Here is a 26278-nt window from a genome sequence, read left to right as displayed (position 1 = left end):
CACAAGCTTTTGGGGGGAGGTGAAAGATGACCTTAATGAGAATCTCATCCAGTGTCTTCATTTTGCAGATGAAGAACCTGAAGTCCAAAGCAATAGCCTGTTCTGCTGCTCAGGAACCAAGTTAGTGGCTGGGCCGGGCTCAGGATGGGGGGTTTCCTAAATTCCTGGGACATTCGCTTTTTGGAGGAGTGGGGGTGGGGTGGGAATCTGCCATCGGCAGGAGGACAGAGATTGTTTTCTGCTTTTAGTGGGATTTCAGCAAATGAGGGGCTGCCAACACTGATGAGGCTCATGGTGGGCTAGCAGCTGCTCCTGGAAGGGCTGCAAAGGAGCCTGATTCATCTCCACGCTCGGACAGGTGTAGTAGCACCTAGTGGGTGATGTAGAGGGAGAACACCTACTGAGTGCTCGCCGGGCGCTTTCCTTGAGTGTCACATTTAATCTTTCAAACAACCCTAGGAGTTAGGTCCTAGTATCCCCATGTTTTCCCCCCAGCAAGCAGCCTCAGAGAGGTGGATTTGCCAGGGCCAGAATGCCAAGCCTGGTTGCACGGAGTCCAAGCTTTGAAGCCCAGTGCAGACTCCCAGTAAATGTTGGAAGAAATGTGCCTCAGAGTTGGGCTTCCCAAACTTTAACCTTTCTAAGGATCCCCGGGGAGGGGGGGGCTGTAAAATGCACATTCTCATTCAGCGGGGCTGGGCTGGGGCGGAGATTTCTCATTTCTGACCAGCTCCCGGGTGATGTCAATGCCGCTGGTCCGCAGCAGGCAGATCAGCTCACAAGCGGAATCGGGTATCCCGGTAATCCTGCAAAAACTAAGCGACACCTGTGTGTACCCCGTTCAGTGGGAACATTTATTGCGCTCTGCGTTTAATCCAATGAAGTTACTGCACTTCCCCATTTATAATGATGCAGGAAAGGCCTCAGCTGGGGGTGGGCCGAGGACCCCTGAAACTCCCGGGTGGCGCCATCTCCGCCGGGGGGGGCGGGCAACAGGCCCGGGGCCCCCCAGAGCGTCCGCGCAGCCCCCGGCGCCGCGCCTGCCTGCGGGGAGCGGAGCGCGCCTACCGTCCGCGCTCCGCCTTTTCCCGCGCCCGGCGGGCCCGCCTCCGGGGCGGGTCCCGGCTCGGGAGCCCCCGCCCAGCTGACCCGGCGGCTCTCCCCGCGCAGGCTGCTGCCCCGGCGTGCAGGGCCCGGCAGCCGCCATGTCCGGCCCGTTCGAGCTCTCGGTGCAGGATCTCAACGACCTGCTGTCGGACGGCAGCGGCTGCTACAGCCTGCCGAGCCAGCCCTGCAACGAGGTCACCCCCAGGATCTACGTGGGCAACGCGTGAGTCGCCGCTGGGGCGCCCCGCCCACCCGAAAGCAGGGGTGGGGGCGTCGCGGGCGTGCGGGGGGGGTGGGGGTGGGCGGTGCGGGGCGTGGTCGCCCTGCGGGAGCACCGCGGGGACCGGGCAGGGGCTGGAGTCGCCGGCCGCCCCCGCGCGGGGAGCGGAAGGGCTAGACCCCGCCCCGGCCCCGTGCGGTCCTCCCCCTCGCGGGGGGCCCGGATCCTGGGACGCTGGCCAGCGCGGCGTCCGGCCCGAAGCCGTCGCCCGCTAGGGGCTCGGCTTTGGGCGGGGTCGGGCTACCGTGATCACTTAACAGGTGGCCCTCTGTCACCCGGCCGGTCTCCAGCCCGCGCGTCATGTGACAGCTGCCTGGTTCTGCAGTGAGGTCACCGCGGGATGTCTGCCTTCGCTGCCATGGCAACTGGCTGACGTCACAAATCGGGCGTGGAACTTTCCTGGCTGGGTAGGCTAGATCAAGGAATCCAAATACTCCAAATGAGGGATCCGGAGAGCTGGGCTGGGGTTCCCTCGCTCCTTCTCCTGCCTTCCAGATAGGGTTTGATTTACCGACGCCCTACGCTCTATGGGCCAGGGTCTGCGTGTTGGAAACCCAGAACTAACTTCCTTCTCTCCTTTTATCCAGGAGGAAATGGTGGCCCAGGGTGGTTGAGGGACTGTGAGGACAGGGTCAATGTCTCGTTCATGTCTGTATCCCCTGTCCGGTACTAGAACCTGCTGCTTACCCTGCTGAGGGCTGCCACAAAAACGGGGGTCCTCGCGGGGCTAACAGGGGTCCATAAGGCAGGTCCCACTTTCATGGGGGACAGGTCTCATCCACTCCATCCCTTCATTCACCATATTGAGCACCTACTCTGTGTCAGGCACTTACAGTGCACATTCATGGTGATAGTAATGGCAATGGTAACTTTATTGAATGTTGAATTTGTAATCCATAAGGGAGGTGAATGGGAGCTCACCTTCAGAGTTGTTTTTTTAATCAACCACTGCTTTACAGCCATGTGCAGCGTCGTGAGCAGGGACAGCTGCAACAGTCCCAGAGCCTCAGCCAAAGGGCTCAGGGAATTGCAGAGCTCTGAGGATAGCGCCCTGTCCAGACACCCAAGCAGCAAGTAGCCGTGGCACCCTCAGGGACCCTGTGCTCTCGGACAGTTTGGCACATTCAGCTGCCCCTACTTCCTGGGTGGAAACCGAGGTTGTGAATGTCTGGTGGCAGCCAGAGTGGCCAGCGCTGAAGGCCACTGTAGGAAAACACATCCCCTGCCTAATTAATGAATCTGGCTTTGACCTGGCCAGGGGTGTGTTGGGGGGGGCACTCAGCAGGGAGCCAACAAGTGCTCCCTGCCCATTGGGAGCCCCCTGAACCAAATCAGGGCTCACAGGCAGAGAGGAGCCTGTGTGAGCCTCATTTTCTAGAACTCAGGATATCCAGTTGATGTGGACGTGACAGGCAGAGTGGGGGGGGGACAGAGCAGGGCTGGTGTCAGGCGTCCTCCCAGCTCAGCCGCCAGCCGCCCGTGTGACCCACGGCTCATCCTCCCGCCGTCCTGTGGGGCCGGAGCTCAAGCCCAGGCCTTGCTTCCTCACAGGTTGCTGTGACAGGCAGACGCCATCGAGTCGGAGAAAGCGTTTTGTAAAGTATAAACTGCTGTTTGAATTGGGATGTTGTTGGGAGATGAAATAAAGGAGCCCTTTGACTATTCAGATCAAATGTTTTATAACCCCCAGAGTTCTGTTGGCGCCACTCGGTCCCCAAGTGCTTACTCACCCAGGAGGGCTTCAGAGACGTGGCTAGTGCTCTGTGGCGGAAAGGTCCCTCCGGGGGACTGGAGGGGCTGCCGTACTTTATGACCCAAGGAAGGAGGCTGCCTCGGATGCGCTGATGTCCTTCTTTTTCACTGATTCACTACATAGTCACTCAGCACCTACTACGTGCCACGTGCTGTAGCTGGTGCTGGGCAGGCAGACCGGGTTCCTCCCTCCAGGAGCTCAGAACAAATAAGCACAATCAGGCATTAGAAGAGCACGGACCACAGTGTCACGCTCTGTCTAGAGGACCGCTCATTTAACACAGCCAGCCCAGGGGGTATCAGCCCCATTTGACTGACAGGGAAACTGAGTCACCAAAAGGTTAGTGGCTTGCTCAAGGTCACCTGGCTGGTAAGTCTGGGGGTTGGATTCAGACCCAGGCAGTCTGGCTCTAGAGCCCATTTTGAGCCACTGGGTTGTACCACCACCACAGGATAGGGGAGCCTGATGCCAGATGGGATGGAGGGGCGATCAGGACATACTGCAGAGGGTGGTGAAAAATGAGAGGGTGTGTGTCCATGGAGAAGCTCGAGAAGGGCATTCCAGAGAGAGGGAACAACATGGGCATGAAACGCCCCAGCTATTTGGGGAAGCTGCCGGTAATTAGATATGCCTGGAGGGAGGGAGGTGGGTCATAAGATGAGGGGAAGCCAGCAGGGACTGAGCGTGGACAGTTCCTAGCTTTGCCAGGAGACTTAGAATCTTCTCCATCTTCCTCCCCCCAGGGCTGCCAGTTGGTGAGTTAATCATCCCCTGTTGCTGTCTCCTGTCCAGGTCTGTGGCACAAGACATCCCCAAGCTGCAGAAACTAGGCATCACCCATGTGCTGAATGCTGCTGAGGGCAGGTCCTTCATGCACGTCAACACCAATGCCAACTTCTACAAGGACTCCGGTATCACCTACCTGGGCATCAAGGCCAACGACACGCAGGAGTTCAACCTCAGCGCCTTCTTTGAAAGGGCTGCAGACTTCATCGACCAGGCCTTGGCCCAAAAGAATGGTAAGGCACCTGCGGTCCAGGGAACAAGGCAAGGCAGCTTTGACTAGACTTTTTTTCTAGAAAACAGGCCCACAGCCGGCTTCCTCTTGGAACCTGTCAAGAGGCCCCACGTTACACAAGATGTACAAACCTTTCTCCCAGTGGCAGCCTCCGGGGTCCTGGTGTTTGAGTGGACTTTGGGAGTTCATTTCTAGCCACTCCCCACCATGCCCCCAATTCAAATAGGTTCAGCAATAACGATTTATCTTCCGTGATAAGAAGTGCTGAGGTGTTGGAGCTCTGGGGCTGGTTGATTCAGCAGCTCAGTGGCGGCATCTTCCCCCCTGCCACCTTCCGGGCTCTCCCCTAGTGGTCGCAAGATGGCGGTGGCAGACTCAGTCACCACACCCTGGCAGGACGAAGTACAGCAAAAGACCTGGCAGCCATCTCTTCCTCATGTTTCTTCCTTTATTTAAAGAGCAAGTAGAAGGGCACCTGGGTGGCTCAGTCGGTTAAGCGTCTTGCCTTCAGCTCAGGTCTTGATCCCAGGGTCCTGGGATCGAGCCCCGTGTCGGGCTCCCTGCTCAGCAGAGGGGGTCTGCTTCTCCCTGCCCTTCTGCTCCTCTGCCCGGCTCATGCTCTCTCTCTCTCAAATAAATACATAAAATCTTAAAAATAAGTAAATAAATAAAAATAAAGAGCAAGTAGAAGGGTCCTGAGAAACCCCTCAGTGGGGTTCCCCTCACATCTCACTGGCTGGAGTTGGCTTACATGAGTGCCCGGCCAGGGGAATGGGGCAGCCATGACTGGCTTAGGCTGGTGCTCAGCAAGCTACAGCCCACAGGGCACATCTTCCAGCCACTTTCTAAATGCTTCCTGCAGCACAAATCTAAGACTGAAGGAGAACTGCTGAGACACTGGCAGACAGGCAGGCCGCCCCCCGGGGGGAAGCCCTAGAAGGCAGAGGGCAGGCATCAGTTGAGCGGGCCGGGCCACCTGCCCTTTCTGCTTTTAGCTTGTTCCTCTCAGTGTCTGCCTTTACCTTCAGGCTGCGTCCCCCAGCCTCTTCCTCCCCGACCCACAGCCTTCTCAGGGGAGGTGAGCCCCGTGAAGGTGCAGTCGGCCTTGTCCCCCTGCTTCCGGCCTGTCTCTGCTTCTTGTGCCCAGCAGCCTCCCCCTGGAATGATGTCCAGTGACCAGTGTGGACTAGACGCTGGTTATCTCATGTCTGGGGCTCAGGAGGGAAGTTTTATCACCCGGGAAATCTGCAGGCTCTCCTGTCAGCCCCTTCCTGGTCCTTCACGGTCTCGTGTATGTCACCCCCTCCGTTCCGGCTGTACTGAGTTCCTGTGTAGATGGGAACGAGCGGCCCAGTTAAGGGGATGGATTTTGCTCTTCTTGTATATGGATTGGTCATCCACTCGGGGAACTGAGAGCTTTCTGACTTTGTTTCCCCTTCCCCTACCACTAGGAACAGACCTTGAATTCTTGTGACCTCCTGCCTTAGCAGGAGGTGGCGTGGGCTAAGTTGTCAGTCTGGAAAGTTCTCTGTGCCTCTCCCTCCCTTGTCTTCTGGCAAACTCCACCTTGTGCCTTAGCACCGGGCATAGTGTTCTGTGTTCAATGAAGCCTGCCCTCAGGCTGGGTCCACTCTGTCCCTGTCTGTCTCCCCAGCACGCGATGTAGCATTGGGCACATAGCACACACTGCAAATAATTACCGAGTGAGTGACAAAAATGAATTCCGTGGGCTCTCATGCCAAGTGTAAATGCCTCTAGGATTGACTGGCTGAGTGAGTGAACAGAAAGCCACTGACCTCCCGCAGGGTGCAGGGCTCGGGGGAGCCAGGTGCCCCTCACTTTGGAGAAGTGGGATGAGCCAGGAGTGCTCAGAGGAGGAAGCAGTCACTTCCTGGCTGGATCAAGGAGGCTTATATGGAGGAGGTGCTATCTGGGTGGGGCCTGGAGGGATGGGGGTCAGACCTTCTCCTTCCCCGTCGGCTCTGTGAGTCCTGGGCTGCTGAGTATCTACCAGGTGGTGAGGCGGTGGCTCTGCAGAGGGTCCCCTTGCCAGGGCCTGGGCAGGGAGAGCCCCACTGCGCATCCTTTGGTATACTGGCTAGAGAGGGAATGGGCAGGAGAGTGGCAGACTCCCCCTTCCTGCTTGGGAGGCACGGGGAGAATAGAGTCCTGTTTTGGGGGTAGGGTGATGGGAACAGAAGAGACTCTGTTTGATTCTGGGCTAGCAGATTTCCTTCAAAATAATGGCAGGATGGAGGCATTGGTGGGTAATCATTCACTTGCCTAGTCAGCAAATACTTATTGAGCACCAAGTGCGTACAAGAGGTTGTAGGGCCTCCAGAAATCAATACCCCACAGCCCTTGCCCGTAAGGCACACGCAGTCTGGTGGAGGAGGGTAGATCTATGCGTGGCCAACAGTGGTACAGAGCCCAGGCCGCTGTCGTGGAAGGTTCTGGGCGCCACCAGACGACTCCTGTTGCTGGCTAGGAGTTCATTACTGAGTGCTTGCATATGCCAGGCATTAGCCTAAGGGCCTTATATGATGCTTCCTTCAATCCCCTAACAACACTGTGCAATGGGTAGTATTAACACGGATGAGGAAATCGAGGTGTGGGGGGTTAGGTGGGTCACAGAGTTCATAAGCAGTGTACTGGCCGGCAAAACAGAACCAATAGAATAAATAGGTATTTTTATTTTAAGGAATGGGCTCACATGATTGTAGGATCTGGCAAATCCGAAATCTGTAGGGCAGAGTGGCAGGCTGGAAATTCGGGGCCAGGCTTCTTTATTACAGCCTTGAGGCAGAAGTTTTTCTTTTTCAGCGAACCTCACTTTTTGCTCTTAAGATCTTTAACTGATTGGGTGAGGCCCATCCACATGATTAAGGGCAGTCTCCTTTACTGAAGGTCAGCTGATAGTTGGGTTAATTACATCCAGGAAATACCTTCTAGACCAGTGTTTGCCCAAGCAACTGGGCATGGTAGACAAGCCGAGTTGACACATGTAACCATCGCAACCAGCAAGTTAAAAGTTAAACCCACATTCATATGACTTCAAAGGTTTTGGTTCTTTTTTTTTTTTTAAGATTTATTTTTCGGCGCGCCAGGGTGGCTCATTCAGTTGAGAGTCCCACTCTTGGTTTTGGCTCAGGTCATGAGTTCAGGTTCCTGAGATCGAACCTTGCCTCTGGCTCTGCGCTCAGCAGGGAGTCTGCTTCCCCTCTCCCTAGCCCTCTGCCCCCCCACCTCCTAGCCCCCGTCCCTGGCTCACACACGCATGTGCTCTTTCTCTCTCTCAAAAAAAGATGTATTTATTTATTTATTTGAGAGAAAGAGTGTGTGTGTGCACATGTGCCCCTTGGGGAGGGGGGAGGGGGGAGGTTCGGCGCAGGACTCAGTCTCATGACCCTCAGACTGTGACATGAACCGAAATCAAGAGTCAGACGCTCAACCAACTGAGCCACCCAGGCGCCCCAAAGATTTTGGTTCTAAATCCCTATGCTGACAAAGGAAATACTTGAACTGGGGTTTTAAGGGATGAGTAGGAGTTTGCCAGGTGGCCAAGAGAGAGACTATGTTCCAGGTAGAGGGAATGACACGTGCAGAGGCACAGGGGTGTGGAAAAGCATGGGAAGGTATCAGGGCTGTGGGCACTTGGCCTTGTAAGCCATACCTTGGAGACTAGAAGTCCTGCAAAGGGTGACGGGTTGTATTTGAATTTTAGAAAGCCCCTTCCGGCTTCTGGGGGCAGTGTGGATTGGTGGTGGTGAGGGTAAAGCGAGAGCTCTGTTTGAAGGTGTGGAGGGGGTGGAAGTGAGGGTGATGAGGACCTGAACTAAGGCTCTGTGGTGGGAGGGGTGATGGTCGAGAGAAGCCAAGGCTTGTGGGTCCCAGGGCCCCCCCCCGCCGCCCAGTGGAAATGCAATGTGCTGGGACTTGCTGATGCTTTCTTTCACCAAATGCTGGGGATACAGCGGGGAGCAAAACAGTCAGATGCCCCTGCCCTGTGGAGCTTCCCCTTTTCAGGCGAAGTAGACAGCAAACAAGTGAAAAAAGATTTCCGGCCTGTGTGGCGGGGGGGTGCTAAAGCGGGGGGGGGGGGGGGGGGGGGCGGGGGGGGGGGGGGGTTGTGGCTTTAGAGAGGGTGCGTCGGGGAGCAGACACCTGGGGAAAGAGGTTTGCAGGCTGAGAGGCCTGCTGTCTGTAGAGACAGAGAGGAGGAGATGACTTCAGAAGGGGGGGCCGGATTGCGTCAGGCCTAGTGGGCCATGGGGGAGGGGCGTGAGAGGGTGTTTTTGTTTGTGTGTTTTGATTTTTCTGTCCCTGTGTTTGTATTTGACATGCATGTTCCTTTTATTTTCCTAAACTGCTTTGTTGAGGTATAATTGACATTCAACAAATCACAAGTATTTAAAGCCTACAATTTGGGGCGCCTGGGTGGCTCAGTCGTTGAGCGTCTGCCTTCGGCTCAGGTCATGATCCCAGGGTCCTGGGATCGAGCCCCACATCGGGCTCCCTGCTCCGCGGGAAGCCTGCTTCTCCCTCTCCCACTCCCCCTGCTTGTGTTCCCTCTCTCGCTGTGTCTCTCTGTCAAATAAATAAATAAAATCTTAAAAAAAAAAAAAGCCTGCACTTTGACATTTTGACATAGGTCCACACCTGTGAGACCATCACCGCAAGCGCAATAGTGGGCCCGCCCGTCACCCCCCAGCCCTGGCGTTTCCTCAGGCGCCTCTGTGACCTCTCCCCTCCGTCCCCTCCGCCTTCCTTTCCTAAGCAACCACGGCTCTGCTTTCTGTCACCAGACATGACTGTACGTTTTGTAGACTTTTGTATACATGGAATTACGCGGCGGGTTCGCTTTCTTGGCCTGGCCCCTCTCGGTATAATTGCTGTGAGTTCCATCCGTGTGGCTGCACGTGGCCGTAGTTCTTTCCTGTTTAATGCTGACGAGTTTTCCATCTTGCGGGTGTGTTCCAGTTTGTCCGTTCACCTGCTGGTGGACATTTGGGTCATTTCTATGTTGTTGTTTTTTTAAGATTTTATTATTTGATAGAGAGGGAGGGAGAGAGAGAGAGAGCGTGAGTGGGGGTAGGAGCAGAGGGAGAAACAGAGACTCCCTGCTGAGCAGGACTTGATCCCAGGACCCTGAGATCATGACCTGAGCCGAAGGCAGAAACTTCACCGACTGGGCCACCCAGTGGCCCCGTATGTTTTGCTTTTGATGGAAATATCAAATTCAGGGGTGCCTGGGTGGCCCAGGCACCCCTCCTTCTTGTTATTTATCTGTCCTGCTATTGATGGGCCTTTGGGAGCTGCCAGTGGGGGCCGTTATGAACAGCGCTGCCCTCTGGATATTCTGGCACGTGTCTTTTGGGGACACGCGTGCACCTCCCCGCTGGGCCGTAGGGCTCGCATGCGTTCCACTTGAGTACGTACGGCCCCACCGTCGGCCAGAGTGACAGCCCCGCCCTGCCCAGCCGGAGAGAGAAGTCCTGCTTCTCCACATCCTCACTGATGCTCTGTGTTTTCCATCTTTTTCCACGCGGGTGGGGACACAAGGGCGTCTTGTTGTATTTTTCATTGGCGCTGCCCCGGAAGAGTTCTGACTCGAGTCGGGCTGTGTGCGGACGGCCCCAGCTCCAGCTCGCGTGCCCCTGTTTCTTTTTCAGGCCGGGTCCTCGTCCACTGCCGGGAAGGTTACAGCCGCTCCCCAACCCTCGTTATCGCCTACCTCATGATGCGTCAGAAGATGGATGTCAAGTCTGCCCTGAGCATCGTGAGGCAGAACCGTGAGATCGGCCCCAACGATGGTTTCCTGGCCCAACTCTGCCAGCTCAATGACAAACTAGTCAAGGAGGGGAAGTTGAAACTCTAGGGCACTCCTGCTGCCTCTTCTCTAGAGGCAGGGAGGGGAGGCCCTGGTCCAGGTGCCCCAAGCCACCATGTTTAGGAAACACAGTGTACCCTGCTCCCAGCATCACCAGGCACTTGCCCACAAGTCTGTCCCAACACAGCCCTGGGCCACTTTCCCCCTGGGGAGCATATAAAGAAGCTTGCTAAGGAAGGCATTGTCGCTCCCTGGTGTGTCCTGTGCCTACAGTTTATGATGCCCTCTCCCTGAGGTGGGGGCGCAGAGGGGGAAGGCCTGTGACGTGCATGTTTCTCCTGGATGGCCCAAGGCAGGAGGTCTGTGGGAGTATAAGGCTCGAGATGCCCCCAGGGGCCCCTCCTGACCTCCGTTGCCCCCTGCCTCCCTCCCCCGCTCCCTGGCACCCACCCCTGGGTCCTCTCCTGAGTGGGAACCTCAGCACCTCGAGCCCTGTAAGGGAACTATGCAAACGCAGGCCTCTCTCTCCCCGCCATGCCTGTGTCCCCCGGCTCCTCCCCACCTGCCCACACCTTGTTCATAGGCAGAGGCACGTTGTGAGGTCTGAAGCTGGCCCCGTGGCCGGCAGTTAGTGGGTGGAAATTCCCATGAAGAGACTGCATTGTAAGTATTTCAGTAGCATTAAAGATACCCAAACAAAGAGGCCATCAGGTGGGCAGACATTCCCCTGGAGGACTCCTATAAGTCCATAGCTTCTAAAATGCGAATCTTTGGAGGCCTTGCATTCAGAATCCGCTGCTTTGGAATATTTCCCTTGGACTGCTCTCAGTCACTTGGATTGTTAGAAGAGCGATGCCTTTGGGCATGGTTTTATTCTATTCTATTTTGTTTTTATTTTTACTTTATTTTATTTTATTTTATTTTATTTTATTTTATTTTATTTTATTTTAGAAAACAGGGTGTTGAAGTTCCAGCCTATTTAAAAACCCCACCATTTGAAGAATTACAAAGGTTTTGTCCTGAATTACAGCGTTGGCAAGCTCAGGCCACTCATGCTAACTGCTTTTTGTCTTGGTTGCTATTCCAAGGACAGAAGGAGGAGGTTGGCCGATTACAGGGTGGGTGTGTGGGTGTGTAGGGGGGTGTGTGTCTCAGAAACACAGCCAGAGGATGGAGGAGCGGGCTCTCACCCCACCCACTTTTAGGTAGTTCTTAGGGCTCTGTGGTGCCAAGAAAGATCCTGGAGCCCTAAGAGCAAAAATGACTCAGCCAGGCCGAAATGAAACACGGCAGAGCCTCCAAATGGAGACTTTACTGGCGGTAGAGCAAACATACCAACCGGAACCACCTTTTTTTAGGACTAATTTAAGGATGACGTCAGAATGCGCTAGCACTCACGCTCACACGTGTGTGCACATTCGTCAGAATTTAGGAGTTTTGTTTTGAACACAGTCTTGTTAGGACTTCAAGTGATTGTTGCCATGGAAAGTGATGCATTCCTGTCGCCTTCAGGTTCCCCAACAGCAGGGAGGTGGTCCTCAGCCATCCCCCCCAGCTCCTATAGGGCACAAGAGGTCTAGAACAGTTGGCTGAATTAAACATTTTTTTTTTTGAGCCCCAGATATATGCAGGGTATTGTTCTGGCAGGTTTATCAAGCTCCCAGAAACCTGAATTCATGGTAGGATCACTTGCAAGGATTTGCAAAAGGAGTCTTAGCAGAAGTGAAAAACCAAGGACTTTAGTCGAGTCTTTAAAATTCAGTGGTAAATGGAAATTCAGGCAGTGCTAACCTGTCGAGGTGGGGAATGTGCCTTTTTCAGAGTTGACCAGGGGCGTCCGGCTAGACGAGGAGAAGCAGGGTGCCACAGGGCCTCGCTGCCGGGTGTCGTGGCCTCTCCCGCCACAGGGCCAGCAGTGCGGGGCCTGGACGGTCCCTTTCCTCTGTGACCACAGCCACCCTGAACAAACCAGGATCTGTTGCCTTTTCCAGATACCGGACTGCCCACATAGACCCACCTCAGTAAAATGGCCATCCTCTAACCCGTGCACCTCACCTCAGTTTCCAGAGAACCATCCCACTTAATCTAACTTGATCCTTCCAATAACCCTATCAAGTTGGTAGAGCTTATTCATGTATTGTGACCTTTTAAGAAAAAGGAACTGGGGTTTGGACTGATGGAGGGCATGGCGCCCGGGCTGTGCCGGCTCTAAGGAAGAGCTGAGGCCGGATTTCAGGTTTGCTGCCCCCTGAAGCTGAATCCTTTGTCCCATACTACGCTCCTCGCCAAGGAAGGAGCCCCCTGGGAGTGTCCAGGTGCACTGCATATGCCCTTGACCCAGCCCATGTGCGCAAGAGCCAGTTTTGTAGATGGAGTTCAACCATTCAAGCTGGGGTGCCACGGCGGGGGGGGGGGGGGTGTCTGGAAGAGGGTGGGAGGGAGTTGATACAAACCCATCCCCACTCCAGGAAAAGGAAGCAAAAAGCGTGGGTCCCCGATTCGGTTAGAATGTGTGGCTCTTCCTTCAGGACGCGTGTAGGGCATCCCTAAGTTGGAGCTTTCCGCTCTACTTCTGGAAGAGGCTCCGGGACTGGGGCGAGGGCTCCCCCTCCCACGCTCAGGAAGTGGTCACTCCATAGGACAGCCGTAGCTACTCAGGCTAGTTAGCCAGGACCTCTGGAAGGCCTTTTTGTGGGGGCATGAGGGAGAACAGGCCATTGGGAGAATTACTGCCTTTACTTGGGGGCTACTTTTATGCTGATAACTGGGGATTTCTTGGTAGTCTTTGGCCCCAGAAACCCTATCTTTACTTCATGAGATCTAGCTCCTAATTTTTGAGTTAAAATAAAATTCTATTGTGTAAGAGCCAGCACGTGCCCACGGCCAGTGGAAGCTGTTTCTGGATGGCTTTCTACCCCTGGGAAGTGATGGAATAGGAACTCAGGGTGCCCTTACCCTCCCCCCTGACCTGATCCCTTTCTTTGACTAGCAGACCCCCACCTAGGTCAAATTAGAGCACCAAATGGTTTTCTTCTCAAGTCTAAAAGCAGTACACTTTCCACAGGCTGGTCTGTTTCTTTGCCACTCTGAGTTATCTGGAGAGCAGAAACCACCATCTGTCAGACCAGGGGACTCATCTAGAAGGCCTCTAAGGTCCCTTTGGCTCTGACACTGTAGGATTCTCAGAATCCCCACCTGGAATTTACCACCACCTGGGAATTACAGGGGATGTAATAATATGACGACCAGCAGGTGGCACTGTGTTCCACCCATGGTGATGGATGCTTTTTGAAAGGGAATGTTGGTGCCTTTTTGTGTCACAAGTTAATGTTAAGATGCTAATGTTTTAATCCAAATAAGCACTGATCTTATAATAGGAAGATATGCGCTTTCCTCGCAGGAGATTTTCTGTCATAAAACCGGTGTCAAGAACCACTGAAGAGCCAACAGTGTGGGTCTTACCAAGTCAAGACTTTATCCTGATTGGAAGTAGAAGCCCTGTCCGGCTGAGAGAGCAGAGCCGTTGGAAGCTTAATTTATCTCCTGTCAGCTTTCAGGGTAATTTGATTGTGAAAGCGTGAGTTTCCTGGACAGAAAAGGGGAAGGTATTAAATTGGTTTTAAAGGAAAGTAAGTTTAACGTCTGTTGTATCACCAATCAGTGTTAAAGCACTAACTGTAACCAAAATAAATGTCTTACATTACATAGAAATGGTCTTTTTTGTCCTTATCACTGCTGATTTTCTCTGATGCGCTTACGTTTGCTTTTGTCTAACTTTCAAAAATAAGTATCATCTAAAAATTAACCCTCCCGGGCGCCTGGGTGGCTCAGCTGGTTAAGCGTCTGCCTTCGGCTCAGGTCATGATCCCAGGGTCCTGGGATCGAGCCCCGCATCGGGCTCCCTGCTCCGCGGGAAGCCTGCTTCTCCCTCTCCCACTCCCCCTGCTTGTGTTCCCTCTCTCGCTGTGTCTCTCTCTGTCAAATAAATAAAATCTTTAAAAAAATAAAATAAAATAAAAATTAACCCTCCCGAACTCATTCTCAGTCCCTAGATGATTATATTTATGCAGTAGATGTTGATTAAACTTATCTTGCCAGTACCAGAAATTTCCCGTGATAGGAATAATCTTTTTATTTATTTAGTTTCTAAAAAACTGCAGCTTTTTTGAGGGATAATTGACTGGAATATTCTTGAATAGAGAGGCCCATCCTAAATGAGGGAGGTAGATCTATGTTCCTAAGAGAGTAGGAGACTGGGGGTGACAGTCTCAATCTGGCCTCACATGAAGATGATTAGGGTTTGAATGGTCCTGCAAATGGGCAGCCCCAAAACATAGCCCTGCCCCCAGATGCCTTAAACTCCGCCATTAGCCTTTATCTCCCTTATGGTAAGCATTGGCTTTTTTTCTCTGAATAAAAAACTCAAAAGAGAGTTGGGTGCCTTTTCTCCCTGACAGAAAAAAACCTCTTTGTGGGGCACCTGGGTGGCTCAGTCGGTGAAGCGTCTGCCTTCAGCTCAGGTCATGATCCCAGGGTCTTGGGATCGAGTCCCACTCCCTGCTCAGGGGGGAGCCTGTTCTCCCTCTCCTTGTGCTCTCTCTCTCTCTCTCTGACAAATAAATAGAATCTTAAAAAAAAAAAAAGAAAAATCCCATGCATACGTAAGTACACATACATGTGTCTGTGTATATAGAGATCTCCATGGAAAATGTTCTGCATTTGCTTTTGTGCTTAACAAACAGTTGTTTCTTATAGCACCATTCGTTTTACTAGCTACCTAGCATTCCGTAGTGTATGGTGTGCTGTGATTTCTGTCTACTCTAATTTTAAAGGTCCAGGCTGCTTTAATGAGCACAGAATGTTGAAATGAGACTTATGAATAACAGTTGCAGTTTATCTGCTTAATATCCTGTTAATTTCTGTCATCTGTTGTGATGGCATTGTGTCAAAGCTAAGGAGGATTGTTCTGTGCTTGCTTGTGTCATTTTACGGGGGTGGGGGGCCTGGCTGGCTCAGTGGGAGTGTGCAACTCTTGATCTCTGGGTCGTGAGTTTGAGCCCCATGCTAGGATGTAGAGATGACTCAAAAAAAAAAAAAAAAAAAAAAGACAATTTTATGGGGGTGGCATGCCCAAGCCTAATATTTAGAAAGAGTCTCTGAGCCATGGCCTTCTGAATTGATGACCCATTTATAAGAAGTTCAAATGCACAGAGATTCTGTTTTGGAAGTCTACACTAAAATGAGTTAACCTAGAGGCAACACAATGAATGGGTGGTCTCCATTTCATTAAAAGCGGAAACACGCCACGTTCAATTAATGTGTGTTTTTATATTTTTATTTATTTTTATTTAACTTTTACTTAGGGGGTGCCTGGGTGGCTCAGCTAAGCGTCTATCTTTGGCTCAGGTCATGATCCCGGGGTCTTGCTCAGCGGGGAGTCTGCTTCTCGCTCCCTCTGCCGCTCCCTGCTCCTTGTGTGCACTCTCTCTGTCAAACAAAATCTTTAAAAAAATAAATTTTATTTAGTTAACATAGAGTGCAATATTGGTTTCTGGAGTAGAATTCAGGGATTCCTCACTTACATACAACACCCAGTGCTCATCACAACAAGTGCCCTCCTTCATACCCATCGCCCATCTAGTCCATCCCCCACCCACCTCCCTCCATCAACCCTCAGTTTGTTCTCTATCATTAAGAGTCTCTTGTAGGGGCGCCTGGGTGGCTCAGTTGGTTAAGCGACTGCCTTCGGCTCAGGTCATGATCCTGGAGTCCCAGGATCGAGTCCCGCATGGGGCTCCCTGCTCAGCAGGGAGTCTGCTTCTCCCTCTGACCCTCCACCCTCTCATGCTCTCTCTCTATCATTCTCTCTCTCTCAATAAATAAATAAAAATCTTTAAAAAAAAAAGAAAAAAAAAGAGTCTCTTGTAGTTTGTTTCCCTCCCTCCTTTTTTTTCTTCATTATATTTTTACATAATTGAAATGTACATATTTTAATAAATTTTTATCTATTTTGTGAAGATTTTATTTTAGAGAGCGCATGTGCATGAGCAGGGAGAGGGGCAGAATGAGAAGGAGAGAGAATCTCAAGCAGACTCAGCAGCACAGGGCTCGATCCCACAACCCTGAGATTATGACCTGAGCTGAAATCAAGAGTCGGACGCTTAACTGACTGAGCCACCCAGGCTCCCTGAAATGTACATATTTTTAAAACCATAAGACATCCTTGTGGAAATGTGGAGTTCTGAGAAACCTAGTCTGAAAGCCCATGAACTAGATGGCCTTCCAGTGGACTGTTCCCAGTGCACAGAGCGCTGGGGCAGCCGCCCTGAGAGGCAGGAGGGCAGAAAGAAGAGAGAGAGGAGTTGAAAAGGAGAATGGAAAGCAGAGGGCAGGTGCAACTGGGCTTGGAAGAGGGAAGCCAGTCTCCAAACCCACGGGTGACAGAGCCTCTCTTTCGCTAGACTTCATTCTTTTTCAATTAGGCCCGACTTTTGGACTTCCATGTTTGTCTCCTTTTGTCCCATTTTAGCCAGAATTCCCCCAACCTCCATATCTGATCATCCTCAATATCTAATTGGGTTCTTCACCCCCCACTGTCCCGCAGGTGAAGTCTGATCTCCCCGACTGCCTTCAGCAGGAATCAGGTTAGGTTGATTTAGCCAGAATCCCCCCTTACCTTCCCTGCTTCCTCGTAATAATTTTCCATCCACTGACCCCACACTGCTCCTGGGCTATAGATTCCCACTTTCTGTGTTGTGTTCGGAGCTGAGCCTGGTCTCTCGCCACCACTGCAAGACCCCCATGCCAACTCTCCTTCTGCCGCTCTCCCTGCTTGTGCGCTTGCTCGCGCCTGCCTGCGCTCTCTCTGTCAAATCTTTATTTATTTGAGAGAGAGAGAGACAGAAATAGTGACAAAGAGCATGAGTGGGGAGGAGAGGGAGAAGCAGGCTCCCCACTGAGCAGGGAGCCTGACGTGGGGCTCGATCCCAGGATCCTGGGATCAGGGCTTGAGCCAAAGGCAGACGCTTAACCGACTGAGCCACCCAGGCGCCCCTAATAAATAAATAAAATCTTAAAAAAAAAAAAAAGGCTGATTTGGACGTCCCTTATTGCAGACAACCGCCTATAAACAGATAGCTCTCCAAATCCAGATATTCCATTTTACCCTGACCTGTGGGAGCAAAGTCTGTGTAAAAATGCAGCCCCTAAGGAGAACCCTCCATTCCCATGAATTACAGGCAGGTGGCTTGAGAACCAAGTAGAGAGGTAGATGCTTCCGGAGGCTTCTTTCAGATCAAAGATTCTATAATCCCGAGGATTCAAAGGAACATAACTTTCTTTCCAAACTTGACCTGTCCTTCAAAGTGGGGTCCAAAGGCCACATCTTCCTGTGAGGATCCCAGATACACCCCAGGCAGAAGAGACTGTTCTCCCCTCTGCAGACTCATAACACTTTGTCCCTTTAAAAAAATGCATCTGAACCTTTCCTCAGTGGCACTAACCACTTTCTTTACTGAAGAACTGTTTTCTTCCCCAGTACAGGAGCTCCTGGAGGCGGAGTGTGGATCAGTTCACAGCTCCTGGCAGGGGTGGGTCTTGCTTCATGAAATGTTTGGCAAGTGGACATACGAACAGGCAGCTTGGTAGAAATGAGAACGAGCAAATCATCACGTAAAAAAACAGCCTTGCTAGAAATTTAGGTACAACTGTTAAATTGTTAAATGCAATTTAAAGATTTTTAGCCCAAACCCAGAGTGGGTCACCTTGTGGAGGCACGTGCTGTTATGGGCTGAATTGTGCCCCTCCAAAATTCATATCTTGAATCCTAACTCCTAGTACATCAGAAGTGAACTTATTTGGAAGTAGGGTTGTAGCAGATGTAATTAGATAAGACGAGGTCTTTAAGGTGGGCCCTAATTGAATATGACTGATGTCCTTTTAAGAAAGGGGAAATGAGGGCATAGACAAACACACAGGGCGAACGCCATGTGAAGACGAAGGCAGAGATCGGGGGGCGGGGGGATGCTTCTATAAGTCAGGGAATGCCGAAGATTGCCAGTAAAAGCACCAGCAGCAAGGGCAGAGACATGAAACAGACTCTGCTCACAAGCCCTCACAAGGAACCAACCCTGCCAACACTCTGATCTCACAGTTCCAGCCTCCAGAACCATGAGACAATGCATTTCTGTCGTTAGAGCCACCCAGTTTGAGGTACTTGGTTTTGACAGCCCTAGCCAACTTACGCACACGTCTACCTGTATGTCACTGGTGGGACCGGGGACCTGGCTGAGCTTTCTGGAGAACAACCCTGCAACGCACAGCCAACTGTTCACTCTCCCAGACCCCGTGTTCACTTCTGGAAATAACACTAAAGTTTGTTTTTTTAAATTATTTTGTGGAATATTATCCAGCAGGAAAAAGGAACAAATCGTTGATACATGGAACAACCAGGATGAATCTCCAGGGAATCACATGGAGCGAAAAAAGCTAGTCCTAAAAGGTTTACATACAATTTGATTCCATTTATATGACACTTCTGAAATGACAGATTAGTGGTACCACGGGTTAGGGGGGCATGGGAAGAAGGTAGGTGTCGTTACCAAAAGGCAACAAGAGGGATCTTTGTGGTCACAGAGTTCTTCCTTATCTTGGCTGTGATGGATACAGGAACTTACACATATGATTAAGTGACATAGACCGAAACACACACACACACACACACATGCGCATGTGCACATGAATACAAGTAAAACTGGGGAAATTTGAATCAGATTGGTGGGTCGTATCAATGTGAATATCCCGGTTATATTGTACTATAGTTTTGCAAGATGCTACCATTGAGAGAACTGGGCAAAGAGTACATGGAATTTGCCCTGTTTTTTATTTTATTTTATTTTATTTTATTTTTTAAAAGATTTTATTTATTTATTTGACAGAGAGAGCAAGAGAGCACAAGCAGAGGGAACAGTAGAGGTAGAGGGAGAAGCAGGCTCCCCACCAAGCAGGGAGCCCGATGTGGGGCTCGATATCAGAACCCCGAGATCATGACCTGAGCCGAAGGCAGACGCTTAACCATCTGAGCCACCCAGGTGCCCCTGCCCTGTTTTATTCCTTACAAGTACATGTGAATTTACAATGATCGCAGTTTAACTCCAAAAATTACTTTGTACAAGGAATCCGTTCATATCATCCCTACTAAGAATAGGAAAGCATTGGAAATAACCTAAAGTACCCGCAACAGACGTCAGCTAAAACCCTGGGGCTTTAACTCTGAACAATGATAAGCTCCCGAACTGAGTAAAATATAAAGCTGGATTAGCATGAAGTGAAAAAGCAGATGGCGTCATAGCAGGTTCTCTGTGAGCCGTTCTGGGAGGAGCAGGCTGTACCTTGGCAGGGAATAACTCAGAAGGATGGACACACTTCATAGGTTCAAATCCACTGGATTCTTCTCTTTTTTCTTTTAACAATGACTTCAGTTCCAAATAAAACAATGAAATGAAATAAAACCCTTCGCCATCCTCCGGCCGCAGGCTCTTCCTTCTGCGTCCAGCAGGTGGCAGCAGTGCTCCGAGGATGAGCCCCACGGGCTCGGGTTCCGGCGGCTGGGTCCGTAGCCCCCAACCAGCAGGTGGGGCTTCAGCGTCCCGATCGCGCCAGCTCAAGGAATCCGGCCTCGGAACCGCCCTCTCCCAAATCCAGGGCAAGAAGGCCGTTGTCCGGCCACGATCGGGTTAACGGTCCACATTCCAGAGCAAGGGAAAAGGAGGCTGGAGGGTCAGAGACAGGGGGAGGGGGCGCAGAGGGCCAGCTTCTCACAACACCCACGGGCTCTGTTGGGAGAGATAGATCACCTCCAACAATGGCCACAGCTGTTTTCGTCTGCCCCGAAGGAAACTGACTTAGGAAGCAGGTATCAGAGAGGGCCCTTCCTGCAGGGGCTTCTGTCTGGCTTGTAAAACTGTCAGAGCAGCTGCATTCATGTGTGGAGTGATGGATGGTGGAAAGGAGGGACAGACGGCTGCAGATGGACACCGCGGCTTACAAGTCAAGGCAGGTGGCAAGTGCCTCCTAGAGGCTCTGCAGGTGGGGCGCGCTGATTCATTGCCCAGTGAAAATACCAAGGGGACCTGGGCCACAGCCCTCTTCCCAGCCTCCTTCAGGGCCAGGAGCCCAGTGCGCCTCCTCCTTTATCTGCAGGGAAAGCTTCCGCTGGCTCTCCTTTCTTTTCCTGCACCTCAGGTGTGAACCTTCCTCCCCAGTACCCTACCCCTCCCAGGCCCCTCGTTCTGCTCCAGGGCTAAGGTTGCAATTCCTTTTGGCTTTTTTGTGGCTAGCTGGACCTGGGATGGCTTCATGGAATACACCCCATAGCATGCACCGATAAGGCTTTCCATATAGGACTCAAAGCTCTTTTTGAAAAATGTAATGGTCTGAGAGACCAAAAAAAAAAAAAGGGAGAAGAAGAAGAGGATGTCAGCACCAAAAATGCTGGCCTTGGCTTTTGCTAAGAAAAGGGATTTTTGTGCTCTCCATTCCTAGCCACAGCCTAGCCAGGGAAATAAGTGCCTTTGGCACATCAGTTCCCCAAGCGGCTGTGAGCGTCTTGGCCAAGAAGTGCCTGTCATGGTGCACAGAAGCCCCAAGATTTCCTCCTTGGGCTCCATCACCGTTGACTTGCTCATCCTGGCCTTGTAACCAGAATCCCCGCCTCCTGGTGCAAGCAGACGCCCTCCCCGTGGCCTTTTGGTTTTCTCTCTTGCCTTCCAGAGGGTGCCAACAAGGGGCTATCTTGGTCAGGATAATTGATGCTGAGTCTCATGGAACTGGGACCGATGACATTTCTTAAAAAGCCTCCTTCTGCCTCTGCCTGGGTCTGTGGAGGCCAAAGAAAGAGCCCTTGGGCCGTTTGTTGGTGGGGTAACAAATGAACTTGGCCTGAGAAAGGGACTTGGCTGGGCTCAGCCCTGCAGAGGGCTCAGAGCTGTCGTTTTCTTTGTGACACTGGTCCACAGTTTGTTTTTGAGAAAGCCCAAGGGGCCCAAGGAGGTAAAGATTACAAGCTGGAGCTCATTTTGATATCTGAAAACCACAGCCGCCTGCACGTGGGAGGGGCTGGAGGGCAGGCTTGCCTCACACACCCACCTCCCTCTAGGTCACCTGGGAGCACCAGCAGCAATTTGGGAGTTTGCTGTGCCTGGGAAGTCTTTGGGGAGGGCTTGCCGTGAGCACACCCCGTTCCCTCCCCCTGGGTTGAGAGAAACATGGGACCAGCCCTGCCCCAGCCTGTCCTCATTGGTTGGCATCAGGCAGAGGGGGCTTTAAAAAGGCAAACGTGTCCCAGGCTGGAGGCCGGAGCCTGTGCTACTGGAAGGCTGGGTGCCCTCCTCTGGCTGGCACCATGCAGCTCTCTCTCGCTCTGTGTCTCGTCTGCCTGCTGGTGCATGCAGCCTTCCGTGTGGTGGACGGCCAGGGGTGGCAGGCCTTCAAGAACGATGCCACAGAGATCATCCCCGAGCTGGGCGAGTACCCCGAGCCTCCGCCAGAGCTGGAGAACAACAAGACCATGAACCGGGCGGAGAACGGAGGGAGGCCCCCTCACCATCCCTTTGAGACCAAAGGTATGGGGGAGAGGAGAGCATTTTTCGCACAAGGGGCCTGGAGGGTTCTCTCTGGGAGGTTTTGAAGACTGGGGTGGCCCGTCCGCCGCTGTCAGCTCTAAGGGAGGGACGGCCTTGCCTGGAGGCAGGGGGAGGGTGACAAGCCTGAATAGCCTTGGCGATCCAGCGCAGGGGCATGAGGCTGGTAGGGGGGCTGGCAGCAGGAGCCTGGGGCAGGAAGGAGGCCGAGGTGGTGAGGATACAACTCTGGGACAGGCTCAGAGCCTCAGAAATGAGACAGTTTCCAAGAATCCCCTCCTGAGAATATAGGAGACAGGCCCGACAGCTGGCATCCCTGGACAGGGGACCAGACAAGGGAGCCTCCTATCTGTGAGCACCTGCTGGAGGTAGACGCTCTACCCAGGCTGTACCTGAACCCTACCCCCCGGAATCCGCCGCAGGGGAGCCCCAGGGGTGCACTCCCAGTTGGAAAGTGAAGAAATCTCCAGACACTAAGTAACTTGGTAGGGAGTAGAAGAGCTGAGATTTGACCCCAGTCTGATCCCATTCCAAGACAGCCCTGGTGGGGGATTGTGTGGGGGGTGCTGGGGACTGAGAGCCAGAGCAAGTCCCCACAAAGCAGCGGGAAAAGGACACTCCCACTGCCCCGAGTCTTCCCAGTGAGCTGACACTGGAAGGCACGGAAGTTGTAGGCAGAGTTTTAGCCTCCGACCTGGGTAGCAACTTGGGTCCAGGCCCTGGAGGGGAGGTAGCATCCTCTGTGCAGGGAGTGGACACAGGTGGCCCCATCTGTCCCCAGGTCCCCACCCGAGACCCAGCCTTGCCTCATTACTAGGGAGGGAGCCTGACCCTCGTGACAAGGCGAGGGCCGTGGTGGAGGGCACATCTGGGCGCCTGGTCAGGTGTGCCCGGAGAAGCCTAGGGGGCGATGTGCACAGCTGGCCCGGCAGCCGGCAGGAGCGGCTGGGGGTGGGGCCGGAATGACACTTCAGAGGGAGGGCCTCACTGCCCTCCAGTCATTGTCCCGGTGGGAGAGGAGTCCCCTGCCCAGGCCCCCCACAACCAGCTGGGAATGTGGGGCTTGGCAAAGGGGGCAGCCCCACAGGAGCCCTGGGACCTCAAGTCTTCAAAAAGGGAGGACAGGAGCTCACCACCCTGCCATTCCCCCCAGGCAAAGTCGATTAAGCTCAAGGGACTGCTTCCTGGGCTCTACGGGGCCCAAGTACAAAATATGCACCTCCCTGGGCTCCCACGAGAGGCCACAGGCCCCAAGGAAGCTGTGAGCTCAAAACAAAGTCACCTTCTGTAGAGGAAGGGCCTGACCTGGGGGCACTATTCTTGGAAAGCCCAAAAAGCCTCCTTCCCTGGGCAAACAGGCCGCCTCCACACACTACCCCTGCGGCCTGGGAGCCGGGGTGAGGATGCCAAGCCAGCCCAGAAACCAGAAGCTCAGCCACTGGAGGAAGGCAAACCCACCTCTTCCCTGCTATGCTTGTTCTCCAAGGCCTGGGGAGTGGAGGCCTGGCCTGCTCTGCCCTCTCTCTGCTTCTGGTCCCAGGACTATTTTTCATCTCCTTGGGTGACGGACAGGTGCTCACATGAGGACCAGCTGTTTAAAAAGCTCCCACCTGTTTAAGCCCACAGTAGGAGAGTTGATCGCGGTGTCTTCAGGGGACCAAGCCAGGCCCAGAGCCCAATCCCCCCCACCCCAACCCAGGAGCAAGGCTGGGTCACCATCCGGGATCCATTAAAACGGCACAAAACAAGAGATGTGCCCAGCAGCGTGCCTGGTACACAGCAGGTGTTTAATAAGTGTTTGTGGCAGCTGAACCTGTAGATTTTCAGGCAGAGCTCCATTCCCTCTGGTAGGGAAGTCACTGCAGTAAGAGGCAGCCCTTTGCCCCCACCCCCAGCGCAGCCTCCCACAGGGGTGCTCAGTCACACAGCGTCCACCCTTATGGGAACCCAGAGGCGCTGGGGCCCCAGGAAAGTGGAGTGAGGACGCCCAGCTCTGCCTTTTGGGCAAGTGCTTTTCCCTCTCTAGGCCTCCTGGTCCTCACTGATGATGAGGGGGTTGGACAAGCAGCATTTGGCTCTTTTCAAGTCTAATGACTTCTCCTCCCCACCTCCGCTTCCATCTCTCTCCTCCGCAGCAGCTGCCCTGATTTATTACCTTCAATTAACCCCTACTCCTTTCTCCATCCCTCGCCATCCCTCCCAAGTGGCTGGAAAAAGACTTTAGGAGAAGCCAAGGCCATGCAAAGGGTGTGGCAAGTACCTACTCTGCCTAGACCAGGCATTCTGTTAACACAGATGTAAGTTACATGGGGGAGAAAAAGCCCCCCTTGGAGAAGAAGAAGAACACATAACAACAGCCTATACTTCCAGCTCTTACTATGTGCTCACCGTGTCCCCTGCATTATGTATGCAATGGATTCACTCACTAACTCCTTAGGACGACGCATTTTACAGATAGGAAGCACAGAGAGTTTAAATGATTTGCCCAAGATCACACAGCGTTGGAGCTGGTATTTGAACCGCAACAGACACTCGGCTCCAAAGTTTTAGCGGGGAAAGGGTGGGCCAGAGGTCTTTCCACCCGCCCCCAGAATACCCGGGCCCTTCCCGGAAGGGATCCCCAGGGGCAAACGCATCTGGAAAGGGGCAGGTTTGGAAAAGGCCGGGGCGTGGCTTGGTGGCGTGCAGGGAGCCGGGCTGGTCTCAACGCGCCCTCTCTCCGCAGACGTGTCCGAGTACAGCTGCCGCGAGCTGCACTTCACCCGCTACGTGACGGACGGGCCCTGCCGCAGCGCCAAGCCGGTCACCGAGCTGGTGTGCTCGGGCCAGTGCGGCCCGGCGCGCCTGCTGCCCAACGCCATCGGCCGCGGCAAGTGGTGGCGCCCGAGCGGGCCCGACTTCCGCTGCATCCCCGACCGCTACCGCGCGCAGCGGGTGCAGCTGCTGTGCCCCGGGGGCGCGGCGCCGCGCGCGCGCAAAGTGCGCCTGGTGGCCTCCTGCAAGTGCAAGCGCCTCACCCGCTCCCACAACCAGTCCGAGCTCAAGGACTTCGGGCCCGAGGCCGCGCGGCCGCAGAAGGGCCGAAAGCCGCGGCCCCGCGCCCGGGGCGCCAAAGCCAACCAGGCCGAGCTGGAGAACGCCTATTAGAGGCCGCCCGCCGCGCCGCGCTCCCCGCCCCGCGCCCCGGCCCAGGCGCCCGGGGTTCTGCCCTCTGCGCGCGGTCCGATCGTTTGTATCTCATTGTAAATGTCTGCAACCCCGGGCGGGGCGCTGAGACCTCCCGGGCTTCGGCAGGAGGCAGCCAGGCCCTGCGGATCCCGGCGCGGGGAGGGCCAGAAGAGCCCCCGCCCCCACTGCCCCGCGTCCGAGGGGGTCCCGCAGGGCAGGGGAGGGCGCTGAGAGTCACACACACTGAGCCACGCAGCCCCGCCCCCCGGGGCCGCCCACCTTTGCTGGTCCCACTTCAGAGGGAGGCCGGAAAGCAAAGCCTTTCACCGCCCAGGGGTTCTAAGGGAGCGGTGGGGAATGAGAAGAGTCCGGGGACTGGTTAAGAAAGTTCGATAAGATTCCTCCCCCACTCCTCTGCCCCTCATAAAGCCTTTAGTGCCTTGTTGTGCCAAGAACACAGGACTGGGGTCCGTAGATAGGGTTCTCAGTCCGGACTCTGCCACTAACTTGCTGGATGACCTTGGACCACACTCTTCTCTTTCTGTCCCGAGTCTGTCCTCCATTTCCTCTTTGGAAAATGAAGGTGGGGCTGGGATTTGTATCTCGAGGAATCTACTGTCACATGATTCCAAGGCCTTGGGTGCCTTTTGAATGGGCAAAGGAGAGAGAGAGAGGTTGGATTGGATTACCGCCATGATCACCTCCAGAATTCAGAGTTGTAATCCTCTGATCTGACAACCAAAGATGAAAAACAAGTGTGGTGGGGGGGGGGGGGGGGGGTGAGTCTTTTTTATGGCTGACAAAATCCTGGAAGAAGCTGTGTTCTTTCCAGCCTGGCCTCCCCAGACGTTTCCCTACCTCGACCCCTCAACCTCAAAGGATGCAGAAACAAATCCACCAATTGGGATAGAGAAGGAGAAGGTCCCAAGGCTGGGGGGGGGGGAGGGGAGGCCGGGGGGAAGGGCAGGGAGTAGAGCGCGGACAGAAATCACCCCCCTATTCTGAAAGAACAGCACCCCCCACCATGGCCATATTTTAAAGTCACCTTCTGCAGAGAAGCTCAGGGTCCCAGGACACTGGGCTCGCAGGCCCAAGGGAGCAGCCAGCACCCATTCGAAGACCAGCAGATCCCTTTGCAGGCACCTCCTCCTGCCTACCACTTACAGACACGATTCTGTCTAGAAGCTTCTTACTGCTGTTACCTGTGACGGCGCACCTTACGTTAAAATACTACTACTTGGGGAAAAATTACAAGTGCTGTACATATGCTGAGAAAACCGCAAGACCAGTTAGCTGTCATCCAAGAATCTTTCTGAGAGTCATTTCCAGACACCTCTTACTTTCTGTGTAGTTTTTAATTGTTAAAAGAAAAAAGAAACTTTTTTTTTTTTTTTTTTAAACAGAAGCACATACCACGTGAAAGCCTGCCGGGCTGGCCATTTTTGCAATCCTTTCATGTGGGATTTGTCCACAAGAATGAAAG

The 26278-nt window shown here is 53.4% G+C and overlaps 2 protein-coding genes across 2 annotated transcripts; both read left to right on the top strand.

Annotated features, from left to right (window-relative positions):
• Positions 1–1108: 1108 nt before the first annotated feature.
• Positions 1109–10225, top strand: DUSP3 (dual specificity phosphatase 3). The gene is made up of 3 exons (XM_032396479.1): positions 1109–1330; positions 3933–4159; positions 9831–10225. The coding sequence occupies exons 1-3, from the start codon at positions 1206–1208 to the stop codon at positions 10034–10036; spliced, it is 558 nt and encodes a 185-aa protein (XP_032252370.1). The 5' UTR covers positions 1109–1205; the 3' UTR covers positions 10037–10225.
• Positions 10226–21389: 11164 nt separating this feature from the next.
• Positions 21390–24774, top strand: SOST (sclerostin). Its single transcript, XM_032396643.1, has 2 exons — positions 21390–21609; positions 24353–24774. Exons 1-2 carry the CDS (start codon positions 21390–21392, stop codon positions 24772–24774), a joined length of 642 nt encoding a protein of 213 aa, XP_032252534.1.
• The last annotated feature ends 1504 nt before the right edge of the window (positions 24775–26278 follow it).

The sequence above is a fragment of the Phoca vitulina genome, unplaced genomic scaffold (genome assembly GCF_004348235.1).
Source record: "Phoca vitulina isolate PV1807 unplaced genomic scaffold, GSC_HSeal_1.0 scaffold92, whole genome shotgun sequence".
Lineage (NCBI taxonomy): Eukaryota > Metazoa > Chordata > Mammalia > Carnivora > Phocidae > Phoca > Phoca vitulina.
Note: the sequence above shows the minus strand (reverse complement) of the source record. Positions and strands in the feature narration are given on the sequence as shown.

Coding starts and splice junctions, on each gene's coding strand:
- DUSP3 (XM_032396479.1), top strand. CDS start 1,206: ATGTCCGGCCCGTTCGAGCTCTCGGTGCAGGATCTCAACGACCTGCTG. Junction 1,331..3,932: donor AGGATCTACGTGGGCAACGC/GTGAGTCGCCGC, acceptor TCTCCTGTCCAG/GTCTGTGGCACAAGACATCC. Junction 4,160..9,830: donor GGCCTTGGCCCAAAAGAATG/GTAAGGCACCTG, acceptor TTTCTTTTTCAG/GCCGGGTCCTCGTCCACTGC.
- SOST (XM_032396643.1), top strand. CDS start 21,390: ATGCAGCTCTCTCTCGCTCTGTGTCTCGTCTGCCTGCTGGTGCATGCA. Junction 21,610..24,352: donor CCATCCCTTTGAGACCAAAG/GTATGGGGGAGA, acceptor CTCTCTCCGCAG/ACGTGTCCGAGTACAGCTGC.